General features: G+C 40.3%; 1 protein-coding gene across 1 annotated transcript in view; it reads right to left on the reverse strand.

The window, feature by feature from the left end:
• Positions 1–2,415: 2,415 nt before the first annotated feature.
• The window catches only part of LOC139456408 (TBC1 domain family member 10B-like), a 133,469-nt gene continuing 110,885 nt past the window's right edge, over positions 2,416–24,999 (reverse strand). The window contains exons 8-9 of the mRNA XM_071238110.1: positions 23,866–24,020; positions 2,416–7,351 (exon numbers count right to left, since the gene is read on the reverse strand). Of these exons, the coding sequence (XP_071094211.1) occupies positions 7,235–7,351; positions 23,866–24,020 (272 nt within the window). The 3' untranslated portion in view covers positions 2,416–7,234. The remainder of the gene's footprint in view (positions 7,352–23,865; positions 24,021–24,999) is intronic.

Genomic DNA, 24,999 nt, shown 5'->3' on the forward strand with positions numbered 1-24,999 from the left:
CATCACTGTAATTGTTTGAACCCTGTGTTACAACATGTACATACACCATGTATAGGCACTTTACACCCAGAGTTGGGTGTCTTGTGAGACTGCATGATAACATATACCACACACAGTAAGAAAACAATGATCAATCAACATTGGCGTAAATGATTTGACAAACTGTTACAACTTGTATATGTAATGTACTCTTCACACCAAGAGTTGGGTCTATCCCATCTGGATACTACAAATACACTGAACAACACTGTGACATTGAATAAGATTTAATGCAAAGTTGTGTTTTTTACCAAATCTGAAACAATTTCGGTTTGCAACAGATAAAAGACTACTGTAAGTGTTCAAATGTTTTAATTTGCCATACTGACTTCAGAAAATGTTTGATTTAATAAAAAACATGAAAATGCCAAAATGTCAATTTACAAATCAATAGCGTGTGTCCACCTCTGGTTGCAATGCAAGCAACACATCTTTGTCTCATGGAATGGACCAGGTGTCACACAAAATTCTGTGGGATATCTGTCCATATCTGCTGGAGCATGTTTCGAAGTTCCTGAAGTGTCTGTGGAACACGTGGTTGACGTCGATCCATCTCATCCCACATGTGCTTGATTGGTGAGAGATCAGGGGAGCGAGCCGGCCAGGGGATGACATTCACGTTGTTTTGTTGAAGAGAATCCTGAAGTTGAGCAATATGAGGCCAGGCGTTGTCATGTTGAAAGGTAATGCCTGGGCCATGACCACGCAAAAACGGTAGAATAGGGCCGATGATCTCCTTGTGGTAGCGCTGTCCATTGAGATTTCCCTTTACCACTATCAAACAGGTCCTCTGTCTTGCAGTAATCCCACCCCATACCATAACGCTGCCGCCCCCAAACCGATCTTCTTCCATGACACAATGTTTGACGTAACATTCACCTCGACGTTGGTACACTCGAATCCGTCCATCGCTGTGGCTCAGGTGAAAACGAGACTCGTCAGTGAATAGAACTTGTCCCCACTGCATGGCCGTCCAGCGTAGACCATGTCTGCTCCACTGTAGACGTGCTTGACGGTGGTTTCCTGTCAAAATGGGACGTCTGGCAGGTCTTCTGGCGACAATCCCTGCACATCTCAGGCGACGGCGTATGGTTTGTGAAGATATTGGTCGAAGGCCAGGGATGCTTTTTGCAGTCACTGTTGCGGGCTGGATTTCGTAGGTGTGTTGTTCGAATCCATTTGTCTTGTCGATTATTGGTTACGCGTGGCCTGCCATTATGAGGATGGTCTCTGACTGCATTCATCTGTTGCCAACGTTGCCATAACACCAAATGGTGTTTCTGTGGACGTTAAATTGTCTTGCAAAATCATGTTGACTTGATCCTGCTTCAAGCATACCAATGGCTTGCAGACACTCATTTTCGGACAGGCGTGGCACTTTGTAGTGTTGAATAATTGTGTAATTTTGTTGTTTTTCTGAGTGGTTGTTGTCAGCACGATGCAAAAGAATGCATATGGAATCATGTTAACGCATTTATTTTTATGGCCATTCATGGGTGAAAGCATGGCGCTTGCATAAAAGTCAACTTTTGCATGGAATGCATGCTTTTCTGTAGCAGTTGTGTTTTTTGTGACTTGATTTCATACATGTACTACAATATTGAAAACCAAACTTTACTTGTTTGAAAAATACACTAAAATATTGGTGTCACAGAAACTTTTGTTGTTGAGTATACATAGTAACTAACTACCAATGATAATGGTTGTTAAAACGAGACAAACATTATTGGAAAAGAATGACAACTTCTTGTATTGTTTTAGTTTTTGAATCATATTTTTTCATAACAACATTGTTATTTCAATGCTGATTCAACAGATTCAGACCTTAAATTATTATGGATTGGGAACTCAACCATTGCTACCAACACTCCAACCTGGCTTCTAATCATGTACGGGTCAAATCTTGAGTGCATATTCTTTAGTTTTTGGGACATTCGTCCTTAACAGCATCCTGGTATATCGTTGTATACGACATTCATAGTTTGTCTAACATGATCAATTGTTCAACCTGAAAGATAGCTTTTTACAATTTCAAACAAAAACAAAAAGCAACAGAAAGAATTAGAAACTAATAACTAATAGCTAATAAGCAATAAATAAATAATAAATAATAAACTATTATTCATATTTACAATTTATAAAAGGTCAGATCAAGGTGAAAAGTTTGGAATAAACATGACATGAGAGCTGAGAGTATCATTAGATTTTGAAGGACATAATGGCAGATTAATGGATATAACTTTTAAAATCTATATATTTTTTATATTTGTATACTTATCCTGTTTACTCCTTAATGCATTCACTGCTTACCTTTTGACAGAAGTGAAGCTGATTGATTTTCCTGAAGAGAGGAAAGTGTTGTTCTATTCTGAGGCAGGACCCTCCCCATCACTAGCTTCCATGTAGTGGTACACGACTGATTTCTCCGTATTACTGTTGTTCAAAAGTAAAATGTCTGCAGATATAATGGGGAGGCAGGTCTGTGATGGGTGGGCCCTTAGACATAGTAATGCAGTTTAAGTATACAAATTCTGTATGAAAAAAATCCCGTTTTTATGAGATGTTTAAATTATACTGCATTACTCCATAATGCATCTGTATCAGATGGCGTATTCAATAAAAGTCTCCTGACTAGAAGTTGTGTCAGCTGCATAGCGCAATTCTTCTGCGCAGATTGGGAACAGATTAGCCAATCCTGTCCACAGAAAGGTAATGAGAGTATGAGTACGTCCTGGTAAACAAACACTAGAAGACAATAGCAATAGTTACTAAGTTACTAAGCCATGACCATGTAGACGCGGTAAAACCCCCATAAACAAAAGAGTAATGAAACTACACAAGTAGGGTAAGGCTGGCTCTGGACATGTCCAAAACTGCGAATACCCATGATGTCTTCTAAAGCCACGTCCCTCAGGTAGTGGCTGGAGAAGAGCGAGTCTAACCTCCCAAAACATCCTTCCATGATGGCTCTATTGCATTTGACTTCGGTCATGGAAACAGGGATAAACAATCGTTTCCATGTACCATGTCTAGTCTTGGCACGGCGGATGAAAACTCGTAGTGCATGCAAGGGACATAATAAGAGTTCATCCTTGTCTTCCACTCCGACGATGTACGATAATGGTGGGACAGTGAAAGAAAATATCGGGTTGTCCTGGCAGCTGGTTTTTAGCTTTAAAATCCCAGCATAACAATCAGGTTGACTGCTCTTTGCGTACCCCATTCAAATCGTAAAGCGATATTGAACGCATCGAATCTTGCTCACTCTTGTCGCCGTGGCTAGTGCCAAGAGAAAAATTGTCTTCTTGGTGAGACTGAAAAATGATGTTGCATGGAGAGGCTCGAATGGAGTTCCACGCAAACACCGAAGTACCACATTCAAATCCCACACAGGGGGACTTTGGCCTTCTGATCCTCAAGCCTAAATGAGCGTAATAAAGCGAGTTGAGGGTCACGTGCCATAGCAATAGCCTTAGGCAATCTTGCCTAGGGATCTTTGTAAATTAACCAGCCTGTGAAGATGAAACCTGCCTGGTGTGGAGTGTGGTTGCCTGCTGTGTGGAAAAGCGTACGCTCTTAACCACTTCCAAGGGATGCTGAGTGCACCCCAAACCTGCACAGATGCGTCTTCGAATAGGTGTGACGCTGGAGATAGATCTGATAAGACTCCTCCTAAGAAGTTTGACTCTACCATCCACCAACTGAGGTGAGTCCTGACATGGGCTGGTAGAGCGAATGATACCGACGGGTCCTGTTATCAAGTCCTTAGCTGATATAAACAGTCCCAGAAGCACTTGCCATTGGTGTAGTGTGATGGGCTGCTGCAGGTCAGGGTACAGGTGGTGCACAGATGGGTAAAGATGGTAACGACCACCCACTGGAAGTGGGGATAGGCACATGCAGGTAAGCATCCTGCAGGTTGAGGCTGATCAGGGAGTCGTAAGCATTGATGCTGCCACTGAGCAGTCTCAAGGTAATGAGACAAAAAGGTCGCTCTAGGTAATATTTGTTGAACAGTGCAAGGTTGTGTATCATCCACATCTTGTTTGAATCCCGCTTGGGAACGAGAGAAATGAGAGAGTAGAACACAGGTGTTAAAGCTGGGGTCTACACAACCCCTATGGCGTGTTGACTATTGGGATGACTGGAGGTGGGAGATCTCAGTCGTGATTGTTCACTGGGTCAATGTTTCCCCCTCCAGTCCCCACTCCAGTCCCCACTCCTACCCTTGGAACTACCCCTACAGGATTGACAGGAGCCTTGGCCTTACCCCCTGCTTCGTCCTTTGCCACGAAAGGAGGAGTGATCGGTAGTCTGGTCCTTGAGGGATGAGTGCCTTGGTCGATACTTCCCTGATTTCTAAGCACATTGGCCAAGGTTCTTGGATACATGTTCTAGAGTCTTGAGTGCTAAGCTCGAGACTTTGGTATGCATGTCAGTTGTTTGGCCATTAAATAATGTTGAGGCCAACCATGGCTGAGAGAGCAGCTGGCGCTTAAATTCAGAATCCCAATTGGATAAGGCCAGATACCCCAGACGGTGGGTGCCAGTAATAACAGCTAAAGCCACCTTAAGGTGATTGCACATGTGGTCGATCTGCCTTTGTTGGAAGTTTACCACCATCTGGAAATGATTGATCCTATTGCCACTGGTCTCAGAAAGATTTTGGTCCATAGCACAGGACAATGAAGCTAATGCCGAAAAGACTTTTAGGGATTTCCGTTTCTATGAATGAGAAATAGCTGTCAGGGATCATGATGGTAATAGGCTTGGACAAGCCTGTCATCCTATGTAGATCTTCAAGTCGTGAGCATGGTCTGCCACCCCATAGACTTGTATGAGAAAATCATCCCTAAATATTGGCGACTTAAATGTGGGTGAGATTTTAAGTCCTCATCCAGCGCTCTGACCATATCCTTTAACATGGTCAGGCAGAATGAGTGAGTGAGTATGGTTTTACGCCGCTTTTAGCAATATTCCAGCAATATCACGGCGGGGGACACCAGAAATGGGCTTCACACATTGTACCCCTGTCGGGAATCGAAACCGGGTCTTCGGCGTGACCAGCGAACACTTTAACCACTAGGCTACCGAACCGCCCCTCAGGCAGAATGGAAGTAGGGTGCGACCAGTTCATGTCCCTCTTGTCGACGCCTGAGCCAGGGGAAGGCGCTACTGCTGAAAGACGGTCAGCCATCCAGTCTGGCATCTGAGCAAGGCCAAGGTGCATATCCCACTGCATGAGGTTGTCAAGCAACTCAGCTAGTGACACATCAGAGGAGTCTGAATGATAATGCCATGAATGGTGGATAGGAGAATGGCTTCGCTGTATGAACTTTAAGGCCTTGGAAGCTCATCCGTACCGGAGACAATGAGTCCCGTGATTTGGGCCGAGACGATGAGTACCCAAGCCCATCACTGAGAGTGAGGATCTCTGGTAGATTTTTTCTCCCCAGTAATTAGTGCAACGTGTAAGCATAAAAAGCAAGCCAATTTAAAATTGAAGCAGTAAACAAGTTGGTTGTCCTTAATAAAGAGCAAGTTAAACATATTTTATCCCCCACAAAAGAAATATATTTTAATCTGTAACACTATAATAACTGTATAATGTTTTAAAGTGCAAGGAACTAGCGCCTATTGTTAAACAAATACGCTAAAGTTACTATAAACATGGCCTCCAATTACAGAGAACTAAGTAAGTTAAAGTTCATGATAATGGATACCGGTAATTAACGTAATATAAGTGAAGTGCTCAGCCTACTTACACACTATGCTAACACCTAGCCAGCGATGAAATACAGAACCATATTTTGAGAAGCACTGGTTAGCAATTCAAAATGGCGGAACAGAACAACAACACCTGAAAAACTATGCCACACTGTCACCTTGACATGCTAATAATACATACAACTGCATACAAAGCACACCAAACCGGACACCACCCTCACAGGGGGAGGAATACCGTTTTTTAGATAGAAGTGTTGAAAGTCACAAGGAGAGAAAACCAATTGGCAGCACATGGGTTCTGTACCGCGATCAACACTACTATGGAGAAATCAGTCATCAACCACTTCCGGTATGACGTGGCAGCTAGTGATTGGGAGGGTCCTGCTTCAGAATGGAACAACACTTTTCTCTTTTCTTTTCTTCACTTCTGTCAAAAGGTTAGCAGTGAATGCATTTAGGAGTAGTGCAGGGTAAGTTTAAAAAATTAGTGTTTATCAATATGGCTACTTTGGCAGTCATATTGACCAATGGAAACAAACCTCTTGAACAGAGTCATTTGTCATTATTAGTGATAACAGCATACCAAATAAAGTTCCAATTGCCTACTGTTTTCAGATATGAAGATCTTTACAAGTGCTGGCAATACCGTCGCTCGACGCTGGATAAGCATATAACATAAGCTCGGTGACTTTCAGTCAGGGGAGCTAAAAATGCACACTTTTGTCATATGATAATTCTAGAGTCATTGATGGCATGTCCAAATTGACAGCCTGAGCCATGTCAACCACCTTGCCTGAAATGGTATTTTAGATTGAATACAGTTAAAAACAGACCTTTAATAATGTTACACAAACTGTCTCTGTAGAGAAATACAAGGCAGATACTAAGACCTGAAAGAGAAAACAAGAAATCTTTCCTATCCTTGAAACATGTCTTGGGTAAACAACAACACTTGACTCCTCTTTGATTTGTTGTATGAGCTGTCTGTCACAACCTGGTCATGTGGAATGTCAGCATACATGAGGTAAAGCACTGGCCAATATCACATGAAACACTCAAATAAAAACACTATAAATATTGCATCTTTAAATTCCAAGGATTTAATATGGGCACAAAAAACAAGTCTTTTCTCTCCTTGTTCCCTGTCAATACACCCATGGTTTATGAGCATAGACTGTAAGCAACTGCCAAATACAGGGTGATGATTCTACTGCAAGATTTTTAACTCACTGCAAAACTAACCCCGCTTATTCCTTAATTGTGCCCTGTTGACTGAAATTATATTATCAAGGTTTATATGCATGGACAGATTTCTGTCAATATTTTGATAAGAAACATCTTGTAATGGTGCGTGAGAACCAACTTTGTGCATGTGTATCCGATGGAGAGGTGAACTAGATCCAAATACACAGCTTTTGATTTGTTCCCAGAAAAAATTGGAATTTAACAATGTTGTGTGGAATGATGGCTACGTCTTGTTTTTCTTGTTGGATCTTGAACCTTTCTCTTTCTCTTTGCGTCGTTTCACTATCTGTCGTTGATGTTCCTTCTCCATATCACGTTCGTTAATGTTCAGTTTAAGCGACTGAAAAAGACAACGCAAGTATGAATTACATGTATGTGTGGCAGTGTATATATATGTGTATCTTCTGTATTCATTGTAATGAAATGATGTTTTGACCTTCAACTGTATGAACATCAGAGCTTCATACACTGTTTGGCCCTCACTCTATGAAGGTGCATATTCCAATGAACTCACTCAAAGTAAAAGTCAATTCTTTTAATTTTTTATGTCACTATTTTTTTACCCAGAATGACATAGGCCTACATCTATAAACAATTTTATTTCGTACGTGACTTCATGTTTACACTTCGAGGCATAAACAACCAGCTGTATAGCGGAATAAAATAGTTCCGCAAAAAGAGAATATGTATGCTCAACTAGCTGAACATGAACATCTGTTGTAGTTTGTTTACTACAAATGTATTCAAATAATTTTGTAAAATTTAAATATTTTTTACATTTGTATTCTTATCCTGCATTGCTCCTTAATGCATTCACTGCTTACCTTACAACTAGACGGACAGTGCAACTGCGAAAGTCCTGGGTGAAGAAATATAGTTGTTGTTCTGAAGTCTCAATTACTGACCTTCTGTCGCTGTCCTGTGACCTTAGTGACACCTGAGGTCACATTCTTCATATCACTGCTTGTCGACGGAGAAAAACATACTTTTGAGGTTTCTGAAGCCAAAGTGGGGAGGCAAGTCGTGCAACGGGTGGGCCTTATATGTAATAATGCAGGATAAGTATACAAATGTAAATAATATTTAGATTTTACTAATTTTTTTACTTATCCTGTATTACTCCTTAATGCATCTGTATCGGATGGTTTGGAGGTGGGTAAACCTTCAGAATACAGAAACCTCATTAATTCACACCCTGAAATACGACACCAGTTGGTCGATAAACCGTGATTCTTTACTTACTACGTCATAGAGCCTTCGTTGACAAACAAGAATGTCTAATATTCTTCTTGGCTGCAACTGAGTGACTGCACATGGAAATAGGCTGGCTCTGTATAGGGCGAGTTTATTATTTGCGCCATTGGTTGGTAACCTGCTTGGTTACAACCAGAGGGCCAAACTGTGATTGTTCTATTAAAGCAATTGCCGTGTAGGGCCATGGTAAGGCTAACACCCTGAGATCATGAGGGTAATTCGCTCTCGGTGGATTCCGTTTTGGCGATCTCGTAGGTGTGAAGGATGACTGCATAACAATAGAGATATGGTGTTTGTGACTAACTTCAGTTGTGGACCTAGTAAACACGGGTATAAATAACCGCTTCCTCGAACCACGCCCAGTCTTGGAGCGGCGAATGAAAACTCAAACTGCTCACACTGAGCCCAGAAGTTCACATTCATGTACGGCTTCCACAATAGTCGATATTGGTGGGATGGTGAAGGAACGGTCGAGTTGGCCTGGTAGCTAATTTTAAAAATAATCCCAGCATAACCCGAGATTTAGCGCTACGTGCGTCCAATGCTCAAAGCGTAACTGGGTGGTGTCGATCACATGTAGTTCACTCACCCGTGCTGCCATTGCTAATGCCAAGAGAAACCATTGTTTTCATAAAATGAGGATGCATAGAGGGGCTAGAAGGGGGCCCTCGTAAACCACAAAGTACCACGCTCAAGTCCCTAGCAGGTGGGTGGAACTTGGCCTCCTGATCCTCAAGCCTGAATGAGTGTAATAGGGCCTGTAGATGTGACCTTAATCACCTTGTGATTTTCCGAACAGCCAACTGAGTAAGTGCAACCAAGTACGCAGTAATGGTGCTACCTTCCAAGTGTCTTTGGATACGCAAATGTAGGAGGTATTCCGCTAGGAATTGTTGTGACGCAATCATAGGTCTTGATTCTTTTGCCTTGCAAAAAGTCTCAAATGAGTGAGGAACGATGAACTAAAGCTATAGCTTTGCTGCCCGTGCTGAAATAACCCTTCACACTTAAACGCCTTTAAAAGACGAACCATGCGTGCAGACGTTGGGTGATACAATTTGCTGTGAGGATGGAGGAGTAGGTTGGACCACTGTGGGAGGGATAGTGGATCGTCTTCTGCTAGATTTTTCTGAACTCGACAAACCACCCTCTTGCCGGTCACCAGGGCACGACCAAGGTGAGAGCAAGATACCTTGTCCCCTTGATCCCCTGTATCACCTTTGGAAGTAAAACTGGTGACGGAAAAGTGTATGCTTTTAGCCCTTCCCAAGGGATACCGAACTTGTCCACCGTCCAAGTCTGCGGATCTGGTAACGGGGAGATATACGTCATGAGTTGGTGGTCTAGGCAAGTAGGAAACAAGTCAATGTTTGGTTGCCTGAACTTCTGAAGCAGTAACTGGGATGCTTCTGTGAGAAGTTTCCACTCATAGGGAGCCACCCTGTCTGGACGTGATAAGGTATCGGCCAGTATGTTTCGACATCCTGGGATGTGCTGAACTATGAACTGTAGTTGCAGCCAATCCACTAGATGGAAAAATCTGAATGTCTGTTGAAGTAGAGAGTGGGAGTGTGTTTTTCCCTGATTGTGCAAGCACCACACTGCAGTGCTGTTGTCTTTGGATCTTGCGAGTTCAGCTGACTGTAGTTGATTCTGCCAATGTGATAAGGCCAGAATTTAAGCTTCCAACTCCAAGTTGTTTATGTGCCACTTTCACTGAGCGCCAGACCAAAGCCCTGAGGTTATCTGGTCTTGTTAGTGAACACCCCACCCCTGAAGGAAGGCGTCCACAAACAGGTATATATTTGGGCAAAACCTGAATAAAGAGACTCCGAAGACATTCAACGCCCTCAATTGAGGTAAGGCCCTAGTTTAGCCGGTAGAATGACTCCTGAAAAGATGAATTGGTCGAAGTTTTAAGTGTCCCATGCTAGTTAACTCCTGTGCCGAGGTGAGTAACCCTAGCAACACTTGCAACATTGGTGAAGCATGTGTGTTTGGTGTAGAGCAGATGACAACAGGCGTAGATTCTTCTGCCATCTGTCCCTGCCATCTGTCCCTCGGCCTCCTATGAACTGAAGCCAATAGAAAGGAGATAACTCCCAACTTCGCCTTGTTGATTATCCATCCCAGTTAAAAAGATATAGTAGCCATCTGCCTGGTGAATTCCTGGTGGCGTACTAACGTTGACATGTGTTGATGATACAGTAGATCGTCCTCTATTTTCTTGAGTATAGTGCACACCAGAGTATAATGCGCACCCCCCTTTAGCGGATTCAGTATTTTGGAAAAAATATAAATCGAATATTAAGTGCAGAAAAAAATTACACCGAGCCGCTTCAGCGAATTCCGGTAAACGAACGGGTGATGAGAAACTTGGTCAGTACAAATTTGAAATTAGGGATAAAAAAAATCACCAGACATGTTGATTTACCGTTGAAATTGTATTTTTTGTTCTGCTAGGCATTGTTTTACATCCAGGGATTAAGATTACTTTGTGTATTATTTTGTAACCTAAGCCGGAAACAGCAATCAGCTGTACACACGTTTTCTTGGAATCTACTGGTGATTCGGTCAAGACACACCCAATGATATAACTTTACAAGATTTTAATGCAAGGATCGACAAAAATTGTACCTGAAACTATTTTTTTTATCAGGAATAATATATTCCAATATCTTGTTATTTTAGTTGCAGCTTTTACTAAATATACTTAAAATAATTATAACCCGAAGCGAAGCAGCTGATCACTATTGCCGGTTATTATTTTTCACATGGAACCAGTTTGACCAGTCACCGTCGAGGCTCCCGCTCACGTGATTGCGAGAACTATGTGTTGACATAGAATCGTCAAACTATAACAAATATGACTTTTAATGAGTCAAAGTATGGTATTTATTACTTGCCCGTGAAGAGATCACCCGTTTAATAAACATACAGCTGTATTACACATTGTGTAATACCAAAACGCATGCTTATGTACTCTCGGAACACGTTTCACGAACAAATTTTGAAAACTCTCAACATCCCTTGGCTTATTCAACGACATTGCGTGTGGAGATGATAGATCACTGAGAGTAGCTTATGCACACTCGATGACCCCAGCAACCTTGTTGTTAGGCTGACGTCACATGGCATTGTTTCGCCGAAGGATCTTTCAACAAAATTCCACAAATTACGTCATCGGGTATTGTGACGTGATTGTAAACTTTGAGGTGCAAGGCCCCGTTCCACAAGGCGATCGTACGGTAGCACAACGACACTCGTTGGTCTAAGTTAAAGTATGTGAGTTGCGATAATCTTAACGCTACGATAATTTTGTGGAACGGACGCCTGAATTCTAAAGGTGGACTGTTGTCTGGTATTAAATTCATACGTTTCAACTTTTGATGTGTTTGAAGTATTACTGTGTTAAGCTCAATTGGATTATGCCATGGATCGCGTAGGTGTCAGCCTATTCACACTCAACAGTGTAATTCTAAAAACTTTATAAATGGTCAGTAATAAATAAAATACTAAACTTGCTCCCGTGTAAAACCAAATTTATGAAACTCGTGAATAGTTGTGGTATTTGACTCGCTTTCGCTCGTCAGATACCAGAACTATTCACTCATTTCATAAAATTAGTATTACACGGGAACTCGTTTAGTATTCTATATTTATGATATATGTATCCATTCTCTGTCAACTAAAGTTTGTTTCAAGGCGTCAATAGCGGTAATCTGACCGAGTTTGCTGTTAATAATGAACGGTGAGTTGTGCGATCGCTTCACACACGATTTCGCCGAAATTAATTAAAACAATATTAAAAGGAATTTTTAACAAGTGCAAAAGTGAGCATGGCTTACTAATACCCCCGACCCGACTAGTGTGTCAGTAGTTACAAATTAAATAGCTAGGATAGGGTTAGGCAGGGTTCTCCAATATCTAAGAGTCACCTTGACTTTGGGAGTCAAAAATATATTTTGAGAGTCAAATGTTTTATTGTATGATTAATGAACTTTAAAGTGTTCACTGTTAATGTTACACTTAAAGTTAAGTATCTTTTAAATATCATATGTCTTTAGTTTACGTTAACAAGTGCTAATTAATGTTCTCAGCTGATTGTACTACAGAGAAATAAAGGATATATGAATGAAAAACAAAGTTTGTTGGTTTTATTTTGTTACAATCTTCAATTACTTCACAGCTCATGAAACAATTTACAGTGACACTAATACAGGATGAATAAATAACATCAGTCTCAACTGTGAGACATAATTTTTAATCATGGATGGATATTAAAATAAATTTCATGTCAGATTATAATTTAATACCACCAACTCATTTACATCTTTTATCTAGTTATCTTGTATTATCTATCAACAGTGAAGTTGAACTGAAGAATTGTGAACACTCGTAATATTTTCTCGTTGAATACAGTTTATTAGCAACAACAAACACGCCCAAAGCTTTACATTTCGTATATACCATATTTATTCGTGTATGATACACACCCCTAATTATGGGCAATTAAATCCTGACAAAAATATCCTTCGTGTATAATACGCACAGACTTTTCTTCAGTCTCATTTCAGGTTGTCATGATCCGTCATCGGAAATAGCATAACAAATCCGAATTGAATTACGCAAGTTAATCCTGTTGTTACACTATCTGGTAATAAAAATGTGTTCTCTGTATATCTGACCATATGTTTGTCATCTATTTTATTAATTTTATTTAAAACTTCATTCAATAATGTTTACGTAAATTTCGGCAAACATGTGTCCCTCCGATACTTACAACTTCTGTTTACCCCATTTTATAGGTTCTGCTTAACCACATACTGTGACTGTGCCAAATCACATTATTCACCGCAACAATGATAATATTTTCTTCTGTTTCATTTTTTACGAGTCTACACATCTAGATAAACATATGTCATGGTTAACTTTTAGTGAGAAAATATGCCGAAACATGAAAAACCTTGTCCATTTGTGGAATTTTCCTTTGTTTACATCACGTGCTGTCATCGAAGCCACACGGAGTGTGAGAGTTACGTTCACTTTGATGCATAACTATATTTTGAAACGACGATTAATTAAAAACTAGACGTAAATTTTAAGATGTTTGCATATATTGTCTTCAGAAAATGTTTATAAATTCAGTTTTTTTCATTCCAAAGCTGGTAAACAACAACATAGATATTTTGAAATTTGCGTCAGTCATGATACAGTCATTTATTTCTGGACATATTTTTCCTTAATTGAGAGTCATATACGCAAGAATACTGGGAAACCCTAGTTAGGGTTTGGAAAATTCATAAAAAAAAGGAAAATTAATAAAAACAATTTTTTTCTTTTGACTGCACCCCTCCATATGACACAGATTATATGTACTAAGTTTGAGATGAATCCACTGAATAGTTTAAGAGAAATTGCGCGGACAAAATTTTCAAACGGACGTTAGGGTTTGAAAAATTCATAAAAAAATGGAAAATTAATAAAAACAATTTTTTTCTTTTGACTGCACCCCTCCATATGACACAGATTATATGTACTAAGTTTGAGATGAATCCACTGAATAGTTTAAGAGAAATTGCGCGGACAAAATTTTCAAACGGACGTTAGGGTTTGAAAAATTCATAAAAAAATGGAAAATTAATAAAAACATTTTTTTTCTTTTGACTGCACCCCTCCAGATGACACAGATTCTATGTACTAAGTTTGAGATGAATCCACTGAATAGTTTAAGAGAAATCGCTCGGACAAAGTTTTCGAACAGACAGACGGACGGAATCTTGGTATAACTATATACCCCCCGACATTTTGTCGCGTGTATAATAAAATTTATGAAATAAGTTACAAACATAAGTCCAGATGTACAAAGAACACTTTTTATAGCCTGAATGTAATTACATGATTAATTTGCAAACTTCAGTATGGATTTGTTGATATGGTATTTCCTGTGTAAAGTGCTCACGGTAATGTCTTTCAGTTCAGGAAAAAACCATCAAAACTCATTATTGCGTGTATAATGCACACCCCCTTCTACACAGCTGTGTTTTTTGGAATAAAAGTGTGCACTATACACAAGAAAATATGGTCCGACTTGAAACAAGTGTAGATACGCAGTTATTGGCTTCTCATTACTCCTGTAAATAGCCATAGGGTCACTGACATGCCGAATGGGAACACTGCCCATTGGTAGTGAACCCCATGGAACTGGACCTAAGGAATCTATGGTTGGTATGGATAGTTGAGACTGATCAAGAATCAAACGTATTGATGTTAATTTTGAGAGGTCTCAACATGGTGAGGCGGCAATAATGTGGACGCTTCAGATAACATTCATTGAACACAGAGAGATTGTGTATCATACTCATCTTGTCTGGGTCCTTCATGGGTACCAGGCAGATAAGAGGATAAAACCCCGGTGTAAAGACTGGGCTGTGAACCAACTCTACAGCTCTTCTTACCAACAATATGTCTATGTTGGATTTTACAAATCAAACTGTGGTCAATGGTGGGGTTACCCCTACGTGCATACGAAAACCATGATATAGTACGGTGAGTATGTAATCATCCTTGGGACTTGTCTCTGCCACGCCCTTTCCCAGTAAGGGAAAACTGGTCTTCCTTGAGAGACACGTGACTAGGCTTATAATTGCCTGACTTGCCAACCTGCTGGGATAGACTAAAAGAGACGTGCTCTAGAGTCTTGAGCGCAGTGTCATTCCAAGCATTGTGGGAACTTGGTGTGCGTATCTGCGATCTGTTCATTGAACAGGGGAGTAGATGACCAAGGTTGACATAGCAGCCTGCCCATGAAACCAGAATCCCAGTTGAAACACTGTAAAGTCTGAGTGTAACGGTATCTGACAATGTAGGAAAATCACCATAGCTTGGAAGTGATCTAATCAGATAGGGTTATCTTCTCAGAGATCCTGATCCACTGCAAACATTGACGATGTTGGTGGCTGAAATGGAGCAAATGTGAGTTTGGAGAAGTCTTCCTCCAATGACCTCGTGGTACTTGTGCTAAGCCGGTGATCTGCTCCGGTGCATAGTGCCTTCTCTATCAGCAGGATTTGATGACTTCCCTGGATAAGGAGTCATGTGGTAATGTTCCCGTACGTGCTGCCCAGCGATGTACCAGAAAACACATTAGGTATTTGGTATACGTTAGGCGCAGGTGTAGGCGCTTACACTTGTACCAAGGATGTTGGAACATCGCTAGGCTGATTATGTGCCGGTTGTGTAACCGAGTACACTGTAAGCCCTTGGGTTGACATCATTGTAGTGACCTTGATTGGTACGCAGATGCTGCGCTCAGCGCAGGTCTATGAGACAAGGCTCATTGGTGATGACTGCATCAATGTAGAAGCACTTGGACAATTGTCCAATTAGTGTACGTGATCGGTGTTGACGCCTGAGCGTACATCTGCTGTGTTGGATATGTTGGAACAGCGCCAAGCTGATTGTGCGTCGCCTGCGTAATAGAGGCACTTGGGTAGTAGTCAGGCGCTGCGCTCGGCGCAGGTAACTGAGACACAAAGCTCAAAGGTATTGACTGGACCATGGCTTGCGTCTGTGCTACCCCCATCATAGTGTCTTGAGACATTGGTGTTGTCGCCAACGTCACAAATTTAACAGATCTGGATGTGAAAATTAAGAGCAGTTACAATACTCACAAAATCCTCTGGCATTGTTGATTTTGGTGGAGGGTGCACTTCTGCAGTCAAAGTTATGGGCGTAATATTAGCCGCCGATGATAACAGCTGGGTGGTAATGACCGAACCATGTCCTTCACTATTCAGCGATTGTAACAATCCTCTCGTCTCGCGACGGGTTTACTGCAAAATATGATTGTGAGTAACCTGCTTTTATATTGTAAAGTCGTTTGAGAGAGATTTACACAAAAATTACATTTAGAATTTGGCAGGCACATCTACGTGCATGCCGAGGAACGTGGATAAAGATATTTGGGCGATTTTTTCCACGACAATTAGGACAACGCTCAAGCATAAGTTAGGCAATTAAATCATTGTTGATGAGACGGTACTGGAAGAATGCCGTAGAATTGAATAATAATCTATCGGCAAAAATACGAGTTGAAAGTGTATACAATATTTTTATATACACAACTCAATGTAAAACCAAAGCTATTTACTTTCAGATTTTGGCGAACACATGTGTGCAAGCCAACCAAAGTGGATGATAATCTTGGTAAGATTTTTCCACGTCAAATAGTACAATCGCACAAACATAGGTACGCAATTAAAGAATTATTGATGAAGCGGGACTGGAAGAAGGCCGTAGATTTGATATTAATCAATCGGCAAACATATTTTTAATGAGTTGAAAGTGTATACAAGAATTTATACATACGCAACTCACTTTTACGCCAAAGCTAGTAGTATTTAAGAACACAAGAATATGTTATACATACGTAGCTGAAAATTGTAAACAATTTGACTACCTTGGCAGGCAAACGATTGTAACACAATTCAAAATGGCGGCGAACAACAAATATGTGGCTGGAAAAAAGACAAGAGTCTCTTCACGCCTACCGGTAATTAATTCACATAAAACTACACAACATGGTGAAAATAATATGAAAAGAATACATTACCCTTCGCAGATCGAATCGCAAATTTTAGGATTGTTGACGAAAACTGAAGGTATAAATTAATCCAAAAGGAAGCTCTGCTGGGACAAGTCCTTGCTGTAGTGCGACAAGCAGTGATGTGAAGGAGATGACCTTAGGTGTCATCAAGGTCACAGGACCGCGATGGAAGGTCAGTGAAGGGACTTCAGAACAACAACTTTATTTCTTCACCCAGGACCTTCGCAATTGCGCTGTCCTTCTAGTTGTTGTAAGGTAAGTAGTGAATGCATTAAGGAGTAATAAAGGATAAGTAAAAAATATCATCTATGGATGAGAAAGGTCTGTTAAGTACTACCTCAGTAAGTCGGTCACAATGACAGCACGTCGTAATACATGTGCATGAAGTACAAGATGTCAAATGGCCGACACAATAAACGTGACTGGTGAGATTTCCGAAGTTGTTAATGAACCTGTGTTGGTCATCATTGATCAATTGGTCGATCATTGAAAGATGATTGTAAAGATATGTCAAATAGACACTATGGTATAGTCGTAGATTGCTGTAGACTACAATACACACAATAGTTTGGATGTGCATTTCTTTGTTTTGTTCACTAGGAAAGGTCATAGCGAGGATATTCTTGAATGATCATGCAGACAAACTCTCTGATGTTTCTCAATGTAAACTAAAACACAGAGTTCAACATCAAAGGGTCTAAATGATGAGAAACAACGCATCGTTATATGTTCATGCCTGGGAATCCCCCCCCCCCCCCACGGAATGTGAAGTAGTCCGTCAGTGTTATGTAATTTCAAGAATACGGCCTCATGAAAAACGTATGAATGTCAAATTGTGTCGTTCATGTTATTTAACTTTATGGCCCTTTCCACTGTTAGTCCTTCACTCATTCAATTTGTGACAGTTCATGTCAATTCCCCACCATCCGTAACCACGCTACTTCTTGTCTTCCGCTCATACATGTGCACTCGTAGTCAAGTTCAGAGGTCACTTCCAGGACACACAATGTACTTAGGACTGACATGTTTTCAATCTCCCACTTCTTTAAAGTTGGTCTTCAAATGTGATAAGGCTGGAGTGACAGCATTTGCTGGCTGTGTCAAAATTCCATTCGTTAATATGCAAAGCCTTCCCTCAGACATTCTCAGTAAAAGTAAAACAAAAAATTATCCACTAAGATTTCTTTAAACCAGTCTCTGTACAGTTTATCACAAGAACAGTTTCTTCACATCATATAACCTCAAATATTTTTGATTTGTATAAAATAGTTTTCTGTAAAAGAAGGATGCAGACTGTTCCAACAAACATTTTATTTTCTTCTTTTAAGATGAATCTTCATAAAAGCAGGTTAGAAGATGATGCAGTTTATAATATTATCTTCACAGAGTTCCTTCTTCGAGGACCCGTAGTAACTTCATAGGTGAAGCGCCCTCTTTGGTTAGACAGTCTGCCAACTGGTTATTAGTGTCCATCCATGTCACATCTCCTATCTGTCCAGATTCCACTAACTCCTTGATCCCACTTATTTCCATTCTCAGTCTTTTTTCTTTAACAGGTTTAGTGGATTTTAGAGCATCATACAGTTTGTGATACAGGTCAATGTCATTCTGTTGTGTTTCTCACCACTCAGTTCTCCAAACAACATTGATAGGTACACTCCTGTATCAATACCATCAGCCATCGCCAAAGTTTCACCAGCCAGTGTGCTTCGCACCACCCGACGAATCTTCTTCGAGTTCCAACATAAAGGTGTCATCTTTCCTGTACTGCCTGTGAGGAAAATCATGTGTCCACCCTGTGTGCCTCCACCTGGCAGGTTTCCTTATGAAGCATTTACTGAAAACTACAAGTGAAAGTTCTTTTCCTACATTCTGAAATTTCAAGTTGACACGTTCTGACTTAATCTTCCTAATAATCTTGTTTGCCGTCAAAAGATGTTCAACTTTGGCATCCTTCACACATGCTGCTAGTCGGCAAGCATCAAATATAACATCAGGACGACTCTGTTTAGCTGTCCACAGTATTTGTCCTATCTTGGATCTGAGTTCATGCTTCTCAATATCGTTCAGAGGTAAAGATTTCTGTGCGGATCTGGATTTATCAATCTGGACAAAGTTGAGGCTTTCTGCATATTTCTGTTGATGTAAGAAAATGTATCCGTCTTGGCAAGATAAGTCCATTCATAAGTATTGAAAAGCTTGGTTTTCTTATTTTCCAACCTTGAAGTATGATCTCACAGATTCCATTACAATTGATCTGAATTCTGCAGATCCACCCCAAATAAAGTCGTCAACAGGACATGCCAATATTCCAAGTTTCTTGACCTTGTCCTTCCCAGAAAAATACTGCTGGGTCAACTCTCGATACTTTAGCTCCTAGTTTCAACATGACTGACTTGACTTTCTGATACCATGTAGTGATGCATCACTCAGTCCATAGACACACTTCTGAAGATGCCAGAGTTTTCCAAGTACATTTGCTTCTTTTGGAGGTCTAAATGTATACATCTCTCTTCATCTCTTCACCTTGAAGAAATGCAGTTTTAATATCCATTAAAATATATAATATATCTATTAGAATGAGGTTTCCATTTTTTCTGACAAAATACTGCCAAGATAAGTTTCAGCGATTCTTTAGCACATGTTGGGGAATCTTTTTGAATGTCCGTATTCTCACCTTCAAATCCTCGGGCAAGTAACCTTGCCTTAGGTATTATTTTCTCTGGTGTTTCTTTAAGTGTACAGGCCCACCTGGTTGACACACATCTTTGCCCATCATCGACAACTTCTTTGTAAACTCCATTTTTCTTCCAATTATTAAGTTCAGTTAGCTTGGGTTTAGTCCATGAAACATCTTCTGTAATCATGATGTTTTCCTCCATGATTTCACAGGGGATTATCCGCAATTCTTCTACCCTGGACAAATCAACTGCCTGACTTATACCTTGCATTTCAGAATTAGTGAGTTCTAAGTTGTACCAGCTCCTGTTTTTGCCTGTTGCTTTTTCTGCTCTGCTTAGAACTTTCACACAGACTTGATCTCCAGTGTCTTGATGTGAATATGAAATTGTCTGCCCAGACTTTATTTGTGATATTCTTTCCTGTAGATTGTTCACAGGTAAATCAGAAACTTCTCTTATCTGTAGTTCTAATGTTACTTTTGTTTGTATCTCTAGGTCACTGTCTTCCTCGTTATTATCAAGTCTTTGCACAGTTTTCCCTTGTTCTACTTGCCTCTCATCATGTTCACTGTTATTTTCAAGAATTTCTCTTTCTACACAACGCCTCATTCTATTTCTATGAACCCTCACCACAATTCCTCCATTACTCACGAAAACCACAGTACCGTCTTGTCCTATCACAGTTCATGGAGCCTTCCTTTTAGGATCACCTGACCTCTTGAAGCAGACTTTGTCACCGGTCTCAGAATTTCCAGCAACAGGACGAATCTGCTTTCTGAGGGCTCTTCTCAATCTTTCAGAACTCTCAGCTGCTGTGGTCTTTACTTCAATGTTAAAATTCTCACACATGTCTCTCACTTCAGCATTGTTGAATTCTCCTCCATTGTCACTTCAGAGTTTTTGTGATGCTCCATGAATACTTATCCAATGCTGAATAAAGTTCTGAACAAAAACTGATGATTGCTTACTTCTAATAATAGCTCCAGCACTAAATCTGGTAAATTCATCAATAATGTGCCAATATCACAGGAGGCTCTTTCCAAGTTTGTGTAAGTCAACAGCCACTGTCTCATTGAAATCTGTAGCCTTAGGAAATCCAACTGCTGGATTAGTTGGTTGTTTCCTATACCTTTCACATGTTTCACATTTCTCAACTATTTCTGTTAGTGTCTTCAAGACGTCAGGATCTTTATTCCCTGCATTTTGAATAAGCCTCTGTAATCTTTCTGCTGTGGTGTGTCCAAACTGCTTGTGAAGCTTCTCCAGTGCTTTCTTTTGATCCTTTTCACCAAGATTTTCTTTTATGAAGAGTGCTTCTGAATCTAACTGTTCAACTGTACACTGATCCAGGCCACGATCTGTAGTTTGTTCAGCAGGAAAATCTCTTTGTCCAACTAGATCAATGCAATAATGTCCAGTTGATGTCAGTTCTAAGTTCACTGGTTTATGAAACATGATAGCTGTGTCATTTGGCAAATCAAGAATTAATCCAACTTTCTTCAGTGATGGCTTTCCAAGAAAAAGAAGAATGTCTGAGTCTACAACTTCTGTGTTTTCCGAGTGTCACCAATTACTGCTGGTATCATAACATTGGATGATGAGAAAACTTTCACTCCATCTCCAAATCTAAAGCTGTTATTGCTAGGATTAGAAATTATTTCACCCCTTTCCTGAGAGCTGAGTGTCTCTATGTATTGGTCCAACCATTGCTGTCCACATACTGTACTTGTACAGGCAGTGTCTAGTACATCCAAATGCTTCTGTAAGTAGAATTTTGTTCTCCGTACTTTGCTCCTTTGTAAACAGTTTCTCATTGTTTCTTGGTGTCTCTTGGTGTGGGCAATCTTTAGCCCAATGGAAAATTGACTGACAAATTACACATCGGCTGCGCTTTCCAAACCTGTTAACTGGATTCGTTCCCCTTTCAGGCGCATCATTTCTATTACCGCTGAACTGTATCTGTCACGTGGCTCATTCCTGTACCTTGGACCCGAGTATCTCTGTCCTTGCCAGTCCTCTATAACCACTCTGGCTGTTTCTTGTGTAATATGCTGATTCCTGTTTCACACATATGGCGCCGTCAGAATCCCGACCTTTAACATCACCAAATATTTTCCTCAAGCCTGATTCAAAGTTTCTATCGTTAGCTGCAGTCATGACTAACTGTCTTTCTTTCTGAGTCAATCCTGATGAATCAAGCAACTTGAATGAGAGTACTGAATCTGGCAAAACAATCTGATATTTCCTACTCTGGGTATATCCCCGTTCATATTCAATGATAAATTCTGACATTGTCATTTCTTCAGCCTTTGTGAAACTATGAAAATCCCTGTATGCCGTGTATGCTAAATTAACAGTGTCCCTCTTATACAGTTCATCAAGTGCTTGGACAAGAATTTACAAACAAAATTCAAGTCTTTCACATCAATTGCCATTGCTTTTGCCCTAGCTTGTCCCGTAAGCGATCCCAGTGAGACTGCGAGTGCCTGTTTTTCCTCTACAACCTCGGTCATGTGACAATATATTTCAAGTTTGTTTTTCCACGTCTCGTATTCCATCTCATTTGTCAAAGTCGGGGGATTCTTGTAAACATGTGCCATATTGCTAGTCCCATTTTCCCGCAACCTCACTCTGCTACCAATGTTAATTACCTTTATGGCCCTTTCCACTGTTAGTCCTTCACTCATTCAACTTGATTCAATTCACACCACTGACAGTTCATGTCAAATCCCCGCCATCCGTAACCACGCTACTTCTACTTGCTTTTTTCCCATCAAACAACTGAGCTTCCGCTCACGCATGCGCACTCGTAGTCAAGTTCAAAGGTCACTTCCAGTACATTCGAATGTAAATATATTACACAATGTAGTTAGGACTGACATATTATCAGTTCATACACTTATGAAGGTCAATTTCACTGTCATATGACTGACCTCACTTCCAATGGAAAAGACGTTTATTAAAATTTAAAAATTAGAATTAAAAAACCTGTACAGCTGCTGTTTTAGCACTACAGCACTGCCAACTGAGAGAAGAGTCTGAAGAAAACAACGTGGGGAATAATTTAACTGTAGTATCTACCTTCGACCTAAACTAACATCTAGTCTCTGAAATGAACATATCGTACAGAAAAAACAGTTGTTCAGTTATCTTAATAAAAATATAATAAAAAGGGAGCCCAGTGATTCTCTTCATTTTTATGATACTGCAGTAATCTAGACATGCCAAACATTAGACTTGCATGGGCTCTATTTGATTTATATTTGTATCAGGGTCTGTAAGACAGATTACCTTCGACCCTAATCATGAAAAAACATTATCCATGGTTCAACGATACCTGCCTATTTTGAATCAAAGTATTAAAATGGAGAAGATATTGAGCAAATATAAAATTATCATCAGCCAAAGACAACCCCAAAATCCTAGAAATATTTTGACAAGTTCTAAATTTGATTCTGTTGTCATCACTCCACAGATTTCTAAGTGCGCTGACAAATTGAAGGCTGTTAAGTCCAAATTACAAAGGACACTAAATTTACTGTAAAACAAAATATGACTTGTGATACTAGAAATGTTATTTACTTGATTGTTTGTAGTGGATGCAATGAAAAGTATATCGGAAAGACAGAACATAAATCAAAAAGAAGAATGAATCTTCACCGTTCACAAATAAAGCAGCCACACAACAGCACGATTCCACTCAGTGAACATTTAGATACATGTTGAAGCGGCAACTTTTTAGTTTTCCCGCTATATAAGCCAAATTTTGACCATGAACCTACATTGTTTCAAAAAGAGCAACATTTCAACGCGCCACAGTTAAATGTAAATAAACGTTAATAAATCCTCCTTACATACAACTGCTCTTATTATTTATGAACAACCCCGGTTACATATGCACTAAAGAGGAAAATACCCCCTCTGAAGAAAATCTTGTCAGGCTTGGTAAATTTCAAAGGGTAAATATTTTAGGATGTATATATATATATATCTCATCTCATTCAAGTAGTAAAGAAATAGAGGCCCATATAGTCTGAAGTATTGCATAAGCAGAGATGGCAACCCTAAATGAAGCTTTGGAGTAATCAGTGGAGTAAAATAGCGTTATTTCAGGTGAAAAAGAGTAATCTTACGATGCTAGTTTTCGTTTCAATATTTTTGTTAGGCCTAAATGTACATGAAGCATGGGTACACATGCATTGATGCTAGTAAGGTAGCCACACACACAAGCCGAGCTAGTATAAAAACAGGGTACTAAAGCTCAAAATAAGCAGAAATGATATTAACATTAACATAGACTAAAAGTCTTACCTCCCTAGCCAGTGTTTCTTCATCAAATGCATCCATTGGAATGTTTCTGAGTTTTTCTAATGTTTCATAGAAGGAAGTACATTCAGCCAGTTTGTCACCGCCACTTAAAGTCATTTTGATGAGGACCAGGGCAATGCGGAACATCACTTTTACACCTATCATCCAAACAAATACAGACATTATTACATGGCGACCCATTTTATCAGTAGTAACGAGAAATCAAACATTAATTGTGAGTACATCAATACTTTATAAGTAGTAACTGATGAGTTCCACCTGACCAACATACTACTCACAATTTATAAAAAGGATAAAATAAGACAAATATTGTACATGATAACATGGCAGTGGATCTCAGTGGAACGTGAGGGACATGATGGTTGATTTTAGTGGAATGTGAGGTAACATGGGGCTCGATGTCAGTGGAATGTGAGGTAACATGGGGCTCGATGTCAGTGGAATGTGCAGTAACATGGTGCTGGATGTCAGTGGAATGTGAGGTAACATGGGGCTTGATGTCAGTGGAATGTGAGATAACATGGGGCTTGATGTCAGTGGAATGTGAGGTAACATGGGGCTGGATGTCAGTGGAATGTGCCGTAACATGGTGCTGGATGTCAATGGAATGTGGGGTAACATGGGGCTGGATGTCAGTGGAATGTGCCGTAACATGGTGCTGGATGTCAGTGGAATGTGGGGTAACATGGGGCTGGATGTCAGTGGAATGTGCCGTAACATGGTGCTGGATGTCAGTGGAATGTGGGGTAACATGGGGCTGGATGTCAGTGGAATGTGCCGTAACATGGTGCTGGATGTCAGTGGAATGTGCGGTAACATGGTGCTGGATGTCAGTGGTATGTGAGGTAACATGGTACTGGATGTCAGTGGAATGTGGGGTAACATGGTGCTGGATGTCAGTGGTATGTGAGGTAACATGGTGCTGGATGTCAGTGGAATGTGGGGTAACATGGTACTGGATGTCAGTGGAATGTGAGGTAACATGGGGCTCGATGTCAGTGGAATGTGGGGTAACATGGTACTGGATGTCAGTGGAATGTGGGGTAACATGGTGCTGGATGTCAGTGGAATGTGCGGTAACATGGTGCTGGATGTCAGTGGAATGTGGGGTAACAT

Source organism: Haliotis cracherodii, unplaced genomic scaffold (genome assembly GCF_022045235.1).
Source record: "Haliotis cracherodii isolate W230 unplaced genomic scaffold, xgHalCrac1.p SCAF_11, whole genome shotgun sequence".
Lineage (NCBI taxonomy): Eukaryota > Metazoa > Mollusca > Gastropoda > Lepetellida > Haliotidae > Haliotis > Haliotis cracherodii.